Genomic DNA, 8,960 nt, shown 5'->3' with positions numbered 1-8,960 from the left:
ATAGTGCAGCTAATGCTGTAGTTTCATACCGCATGTATAAGAGCCATGCTATAACCAAAATGTAAAGCATGTGTCACAGTCACTGTACCACAGAATGAAACTTCAGAAACATACCATGTGAAAAAAATCAAATGGTTATAAAAATAAATGGTTTCCTATATGACTGATGATTGTCCTTATTTAGTCAGATTATACCTTATTAAGTACAATATTATTTTTAACTTCTCTCTCTACCCCACCATAACAGACTGGTGTGAGAGATTAAAAATGGCACACTGTTTTGTGGGTGTTAAATATAGTCAACTTTAGATAGACGCGAAATATGTGTGACAACCACCTAGACAATCAAGACTCCACCTCCACCTAATAAAGATCAGATATTGAAATCTACTGAACAGAGTCTGCTGTCAACAGCCAAGGTAAGGCCCTGAAGTCCCTTCTCTTATTACCATTTACCTCAGCGTATGGGTAAACTGTAGTTTAATGTTTGCATTGTAGAACTTTTTTGCCATTTGATAATCTCTTACTGTCTCTTACACTTTCATACAGATGTCGAGGCTGTGGCTTTTCATTTTTCTGTACTGGGCATGGAGCCCTCAGTGTCTTCCATCCAGTGTTAGCTTCATTGGTACACCACAGGAGTGTAAAAAGGCTCCCTTTGTCCCTGGTTACAACCTGGGTGGAGAAGGCTTCGACATCGTCACAATGGAGAGGAAAGGCGCCTATGTTGTCGACACTGAATCGTGGAAGCTTGGAAACGGCACTTGCAGGCTGTACAAAAACACCTACATGAAGGGAGAGAACCAGAAGGTCCCAGTTGCTGTGGTGGATTGGAGAATCCTCCCCAAGTGCAGTTTAACAGTCTCCAGCACAGTCTACGATTCTGTTGAAACTCTTGTCAATGATTCAACATCATCTGTGTCCAATGACTGGAAAATTGGCCTTGACGTCCCTGTAGATCCTTCTGTCACTATTGGGGTTGGTTTTGGAGGTTCCCACTCCAGAGATTCGATGTTTGCCATGCAGAAATCTAAAGAAGACCGCTACTCCTTCTTTCGTCATTCAGTCCACTGTAACTACTATGGGTGAGTTCATGAACAAAATTTTTCTGTACCAGATCTGCTCTGGAAAGTTGGCACTAATGGCAGCTATTTTACTTAAACTAAATTATCTGTGATAAATGGTAACTTATTTAATAACTCTCTGTGCTCCACAGCTACAGACTGGCAACAAATCCTCCACTGAGCCATGAGTTTGAATCAGCTGTTAAGTCCCTTCCTTCCTATTCTCCTGCAACTATGCAATTATATCACAATTTGATTGACACTTATGGTACACATTATATCACACAAGTGTTTCTAGGGGGAGAAATCAAGGCCATCACTGGCATGAAAACCTGTGTAGCCACCATGAATGGACTGTCTGCAACAGAGGTCAAAGATTGTCTTGAAGTTGAGGCCTCAGCTAGCTTTGCTAGCACTGCCAGGATTAAGGCCATGTATAAACACTGTCAGAAAAAGAAGAAAAAGTTAGGTCATGACCAAAGTTTCAGCAGCACATTTAATGAGCGGAGCACAGAGGTGATCGGTGGACACATTGATGGAGCCGACATCCTCTTTCAGGGACAATCAAACCCCTCAGTCTATAACACCTGGATTAACTCTCTGAAATCCATTCCTGATGTTGTTCGATATAACTTAAAGCCTCTGCACACCATACTGCCAAGTGCTCACCCTGCCAGGGCTGGACTGAAGCAAGAGGTGGAGAAGTACATCAAGAAGAATGCAGTGTTGAAAAAATGTTCAGAAACTTGTAAGATTGGTCACAGGTCTAACAAGAGAGATCCTTGTGCTTGTGTCTGTACTGGTAGCCAGAATGTGAAGTCAAACTGCTGTCCTGCTGGGAAAGGTCTGGCTACATTAACGGTATTTGGGCTTCGTGCTGAGGGTTTGTATGGTGACAACTGGTTACATGGAGGTAAAACAGATGGTTCGGTGGAGGTTACATATGGTGACCAGATCAAGCGCACTGCCATTATCACGAATAATAACAATCCTACATGGTCTGAGAAGTTTCAGTTTGGACCCATCACTATTAACATGAAAAACAAACTCAGGTTTCATGTTTATGATGAGGATACTTATTGGAACAGTGATCTGCTTGGTGAGTGTTCATTCAGTCTATATAGTGGGAAGAAGACAGACAGCTGCATGTTTAATCATGGTACCTTCCTCTTCTCCTACATAGTGGAGTGTGCACCAAGTCTTGGTGGTGACCAGTGTCAGGATTATGTTCCCTCTCCCATGAATCCCTTTTTGGCTAAGGTCTTCTACACCAGAAATGGGGTCCTTGCTGGAAAAACTGGCGAAGCATTTTCCAAATCAGTCAGTAAATCAGGTTGAGACAGCTGTTGATGTGAGATGAGGTGAATAAGGATTTGATTTAACAATGAATATTTGCTTGTAGTTCGTAGCACTCTTTCTCTGACCTTTTTCTGCAAAAGTAATTAGGTTCTCTGAAACCTTTGGTGGAATCTGGAATAACAATCCACTTTTTTTATGCGTCCTTCTTCTTTGTTACCAAATATATCAATAAAGGATCCACAAAGACAACACACATGTCCTTCTCATTTTTCTATGTATGTGTGTGTGTGTGTGTGTGTGTGTGTGTGTGTGTGTGTGTGTGTAATTTTGTGGTCTAGGTGTAACATGTATATGAATATTCACAAGTGGAAAAACAGATGATTCAAAGTTTCGGGCCAATGCAGTCGAGCATCTGAATAGATTAAAGCTATTTTATATTCTCAAGTGTATCTCCTAAATGAAGTGCCCTACGGGGATTTCAAGACGTCTTTTTAGAAATACAGTTCAGAAGGAATAGACAAAAAGTAGTTATCTCTATATCACAGTGAAGAATTGTGTTATGACCAACATCATACTTAACAGTGACTTATAAATAAATTCATGACAGAAGAGTCTTAAAAAGAGTAGGAGGAACTAACTGATTACGAAGCCTAAAATAAAGGAAGTGAAAGACATTTTAATAAAAGACTGTGGTTAAAGGGGGAATGAAGAAACTGTGTCTAGACCAGACCATATGAAGTACTGAGCAAATAAAAATGCTCCCAATGACGGTACCAGTGTCTAGCCTAAAAGTGTAACTGTTATATTCAATGAACGGCAATTGCCATTATCCTTCCAGTTAAAAAACACACTAATAAACTGACATATGTAGAGACATCAGTGGAAATAGTTTGACCTTTTACACTTTGAGGTGCATGTTCATAAATGTTAAGGGAAACACACAGACCAGTTTCTACGAGTTGATTCTCACCACCCTCTTGAACGCAAACTTGGGCTTCATCAAAACACTACAGCATCAAAACAGACTGTACCTACAAGGACAAAAGGTAATGAGAAGGAACAAAACACGTCAGACAAACACTCAGAACATGTGGATATCTTGAGCTTTTGTGAAAAGCACAAGGAAATATCCCTGAATGGACAGAGAGGAGGAGAACTACAAGAGGAAGAACACTGTCATGCTCTATGTGGCTGAAGAGCCACTTCCTGTTCAATTCAGACTTGGTAACACACTGAGGCAGAACTTGTTCACCCCAAAGACAAAACACCTGAGAAAAAAACAAAACAAAGCAATGTAGTTTACCAAATTTTGTGCAGTTGAAATATTGGAAAAACTAAACAACACATTCACAAATGCATGGCTCAACAAAGCACATCAGGAAATGATTCTGTGGTCCACCTCCACCTGAAGGACAACGAACACTCCTTTGAGGGCATTTTGGCCCAGAGGCGGTTCTAGTCTGTTTAGTGCCCTGGGCCAACTTTGGTAATGCACAGTATATAATGTTTAATATTTACAGTTGAAACAATATAACATTCTGGGCTAATGGCTGATACTACACAGTAGACACTGCCAAACTGATCAATATGTTACAAAAGATACAAAATCTGTGTATAATATGTACATCTTCTAAATCAGCTTAATTAACTCGGGACCTAATCTGGAAAACAATCATGGTGGTGTCATATCATAAGTTAAAAAATAAATCATGGTTTGGTTGGACCGACAATGAAAATGGTTTCCTGTATGACTGATGGTCGGCCTTACTTTTCACTTAACTCATCTAAATTGAATTGCAAAACACCTTGGCGAATAGTTTCATCAGAGCAATTCAGTATTTCAGTTTAGTTAGTCACATTATACCCTGTTAGACCCACACTATTATTTTTAATTTCTCTCTCCTGCCCCACCATAAAACAACAGACTGGTGTGAGAAAATAATAAAAATGTTGTTAAATGTAGTCAACTTTACATATACACTGCTTTGCCAAATAAAAAAGTCGCCACCTGGATTTAACTAAGCAAATATGTGAGAGCCTCCTACTGGATAATTACTGCACGGGCAATTATCTTTCAGCTGGCAACAAGTTATTTAACCCCAACTGATGCAACGAATAGCTTCTCATTTCTTAAACAACCACGTCGAAAGACACATCCTGTGGTCGTCGAAAAGATGTTAGTCTGTTTGAGAAGGGTCAAATCATTGGCATACATCAAGCAGAGAAAACATCTAAGGGGATTGTAGAAACTATTAAAACTGAGTTGAGAACTGTGCAATGCATTATTAAAAACTGGAAGGATAGTGGAGAACCAGCGCATCAGGGTAAGAAGAGAGGCAGATAAGTGTTGCACCCATCAACACTTGACACTGTTGGGGCAGTGCTATGATCTGGGGTTGCTGCAGTTGGTCAAGTCCAGGTTCAGCAACATTATGTGCCCAAAGAATGAGGTCAGCTGACTACCTGAATATACTGAATGACCAGGTTATTCAATCTATGGATTTTTTCTTCCCTGATGGCACGGGCATATTCCAAGATGACAATGCCAGGATTTGTCGTGCTGAAACTGTGAAAGAGTGGTTCAGGTGTACAAATGAGACATCATTTGCACACATGGATTGGCCACCACAGAGTCCAGACCTTAACCCCATTGAGAATCTTTGGGATGTGCTGGAGAAGGCTTTGCGCAGTGGTCAGACTCTCCCATCATCAATACAAGATCTTGGTGAAAAATGAATGCAACACTGGATGGAAATAAATCTTGTGACATTGCAGAAGCTTATCGAAACAATGCCAGAGCTGTAATCAAAGTTAAAGGTAGTCCAACAAAATATTAAGAGTGTGTGACCTATTTTTATGGTGGTGACTTTTTTGGGGGGTAGGGTTTGTATGTGTAATATGTGTGACAATCACTGAAGAAATTAAGACTCCACCTCCACCTAATAAAGATCAGATATTGAAATCTACTGATCAGAGCCTGCTGTCAACAGCCAAGGTAAGGCCCTGAAGTCCCTTCTCTTATTACTATTTACATCAGCGCATGGGTAAATTGTAGTTTAATGTTTGCATTGTAGAACTTTTATTTATTTATTTTTTTTGTCGATGCCATTTGATCATCTCTTACTGTCTTTTGCACTTTCATACAGATGTCGAGGCTGTGGCTTTTCATTTTTCTGTACTGGGCATGGAGCCCTCAGTGTGTTCCATCCAGTGTTAGCTTCATTGGTACACCACAAGAGTGTGAAAAGGCTCCCTTTGTCCCTGGTTACAACCTGGGTGGAGAAGGCTTCGACATCGTCACAATGGAGAGGAAAGGCGCCTATGTCATCGACACTGAATCATGGAAACTTGGAAACGGCACTTGCAGGCTGTACAGAAACACCTACATGAATAAAGAGAACCAGAAGGTCCCAGTCGCTGTGGTGGATTGGAGAATCCTTCCCAAGAGCAGTTTAACAGTCTCCAGCACAGCCTACGATTCTGTTGAAACCCTTGTCAATGATTCCACATCATCTGTGTCCAATGACTGGAAAATTGGCCTTGACATCCCTGTACATCCTTCTGTCACTGTTGGGGTTGGTTTTGGAGGTTCCCACTCCACAGAATCGATGTTTGCCATGAAAAAATCTAAAGAAGACCGCTACTCCTTCTTTCGTCATTCAGTCCACTGTAACTACTATCGGTGAGTTCATGGAAAAATATATGTTTTATTTTTTCTGAACCAGATCTGCTCTGGAAAGTTGACACTAATGGCAGCTATTTTACTTAAACTAAATTATCTGTGATAAATGGTAACTTATTTAATAACTTTCTGTGCTCCACAGCTACAGACTGGCAACAAATCCTCCACTGAGCCATGAGTTTGAATCAGCTGTGAAGTCCCTTCCCTCCTATTCTCCTGCAACTATGCAATTATATCAAAATTTGATTGACACTTATGGTACACATTATATCACACAAGTGTTTCTAGGAGGAGAAATCAAGGCCACCACTTCTATGAAAACCTGTGAAGCCACTATGAATGGACTGTCTGCAACAGAGGTCAAAGATTGTCTTGAAGTTGAGGCCTCAGCTAGCTTTTCTTGCACTGCCAGGATTAAGAACATGTACAAACACTGTCAGAAAAAGAAGAAAAAGTTAGGCCATGACCACAGTTTCAGCAGTGCATTTAATGAGCGACACACAGAGGTGATTGGTGGACACATTGATGGAGCCGATATCCTCTTTCAGGGACAATCAAACCCCTCAGTCTATAACACCTGGATTAACTCTCTGAAATCCATTCCTGATGTTGTTCGATATAACTTAAAGCCTCTGCACACCATACTGCCAAGGGATCATCCTGCCAGGGCTGGACTGAAGCAAGAGGTGGAGAAGTACATCAAGAAGAAAGCAGTGTTGAAAAAATGTTCAGAAACTTGTAAGATTGGTCACAGGTCTAACAAGAGAGATCCTTGTGCTTGTGTCTGTAATGGTAACAGTAATGTGAAGTCAAACTGCTGTCCTGCTGGGAAAGGTCTGGCTACATTAACGGTATTCGGGCTTCATGCTGAGGATCTGTATGGTGACAGTTGGTTACATGGAGGTAAAACAGATGGTTCAGTAGAGGTTAAATATGGTGACCAGATAAAGCACACTGCCATTATCGGGAATAATGACAATCCTACATGGTCTGAGAAGTTTCAGTTTGGACCCATCACTATTAACATGAAAAACAAACTCAGGTTTTGTGTTTATGATGAGGATACTTATTGGAACAGTGATCTGCTTGGTGAGTGTTCATTTGATCTGTATAGGGGGAAGAAGACAGATAGCTGCATGTTTAATCATGGTACCTTCTTCTTCTCCTACATAGTGGAGTGTGCACCAAGTCTTGGTGGTGACCAGTGTCAGGATTATGTTCCCTCTCCCATGAATTACTTTTTGGCCAAGGTCTTCTACACCAGAAATGGGGTCCTTGCTGGAGAAACTGGCGAAGCATCTGCCAAATCAGTCAGTGAGTCAGGTTGAGACAGCTGTTGATGTGAGATGAGGTAAAGAAGGATTTAACAATGAGCTTGTAGTTTGTAGCATTCTTTCTCTGAACGTTTTCTGCAAAAGTAATTAGGTTCTCTGAAACATTGGTGGAATCTGAAATAATAATCCACTTTTTTATGCTTTCTTCTTCTTTGTTACCAAATATATCAATAAAGCATCCACAAAGACAACACACGTGTCCTTCTCATTTTTCTATGTATGTATGTGTGTGTGTGTGTGTGTGTGTGTGTGTGTGTGTGTGTGTGTGTGTGTGTAATTTTGTGGTCTAGGTGTAACATGTATATGAATATTCACAAGTGGAAAAGCAGATGATTCAAAGTTTCGGGCCAATGCAGTCGAGCATCTGAATGGATTAAAGCTATTTTATATTCTCAAGTGTATCTCCTAAATGAAGTGCCCTACGGGGATTTCAAGACGTCTTTTTAGAAATAAAGTTCAGAAGAAATAGACAAAAAGTAGTTATCTCTATATCACAGTGAAGAATTGTGTTATGACCAACATCATACTTAACAGTGACTTATAAATAAATTCATGACAGAAGAGTCATAAAAAGAGTAGGAGGAACTAACTGATTACGAAGCCTAAAATAAAGGAAGTGAAAGACATTTTAATAAAAGACTGTGGTTAAAGAAACTGTGTCTAGACCAGACCATATAAGGTACTGAGCAAATAAAAATGCTCCCAATGACGTTACCAGTGTCTAGCCTAAAAGTGGGGGTTCATAAATGTTAAGGGAAACACACAGACCAGTTTCTATTAGTTGATTCTCACCACCCTCTTGAACGCAAACTTGGGCTCCATCAAAACACTACAGCATCAAAACAGACTGTACCTACAAGGACAAAAGGTAAGGAGAAGGAACAAAACATGTCAGACAAATACTCAGAACATGTGGATATCCTGGGCTTTTGTGAAAAGCACAAGGAAATATCCCCGAATGGACAGAGAGGAGGAGAACTACAAGAGGAAGAACACTGTCATGCTCTATGTGGCTGGAGAGCCACTTCCTGTTCAATTCAGACTTGGTAACACACTGAGGCAGAACTTGTTCACCCCAAAGACAAAACACCTGAGAAAAAAACAAACAAAGCAATGTAGTTTACCAAATTTTGTGCAGTTGAAATATTGGAAAAACTAAACAACACATTCACAGATGCATGGCTCAACCAAGCACATCAGGAAATGATTCTGTGGTCCACCTCCACCTGAAGGACAACGAACACTCCTTTGAGGGGATTTTGGCCCAGAGGCGGTTCTAGTCTGTTTAGTGCCCTGGGCCAACTTTGGTAATGCACAGTATATAATGTTTAATATTTACAGTTGAAACAATATAACATTCTGGGCTAATGGCTGATACTAGACAGTAGACACTGCCAAACTGATCAATATGTTACAAAAGATACAAAATCTGTGTATAATATGTACATCTTCTAAGTCAGCTTAATTAAAGGAACAGTATGTAGGATTGTGGCCAAAACTGGCCAAAACTGGTAATGCAATCACTTTCAAAATACTGTAGAACGGTGTATCCCCTCAGCCTCCCCCCTGACTCGAGGTTGC

General features: G+C 40.5%; 2 protein-coding genes across 2 annotated transcripts; both read left to right on the top strand.

Moving 5' to 3' along the window:
- Positions 1-242: 242 nt before the first annotated feature.
- On the top strand, positions 243-2,595 carry LOC311509659 (perforin-1-like). The gene is made up of 2 exons (XM_084575082.1): positions 243-1,085; positions 1,217-2,595. The coding sequence occupies exons 1-2, from the start codon at positions 550-552 to the stop codon at positions 2,400-2,402; spliced, it is 1,722 nt and encodes a 573-aa protein (XP_084431208.1). The 5' UTR covers positions 243-549; the 3' UTR covers positions 2,403-2,595.
- Positions 2,596-5,509: 2,914 nt separating this feature from the next.
- LOC311509660 (perforin-1-like) lies at positions 5,510-8,343 on the top strand (the record flags this gene model as incomplete). The annotated part of the gene is made up of 2 exons (XM_084575083.1): positions 5,510-6,045; positions 6,188-8,343. 2 exons carry the CDS (start codon positions 5,510-5,512, stop codon positions 7,371-7,373), a joined length of 1,722 nt encoding a protein of 573 aa, XP_084431209.1. The 3' UTR covers positions 7,374-8,343.
- Positions 8,344-8,960: the final 617 nt, after the last annotated feature.

Source organism: Chelon labrosus (genome assembly GCF_963514085.1).
Source record: "Chelon labrosus genome assembly, contig: SCAFFOLD_300, whole genome shotgun sequence".
NCBI lineage: Eukaryota > Metazoa > Chordata > Actinopteri > Mugiliformes > Mugilidae > Chelon > Chelon labrosus.
The sequence above is the reverse complement of the archived record's forward strand: the minus strand, read 5'-3'. Positions and strand labels throughout refer to the sequence as shown.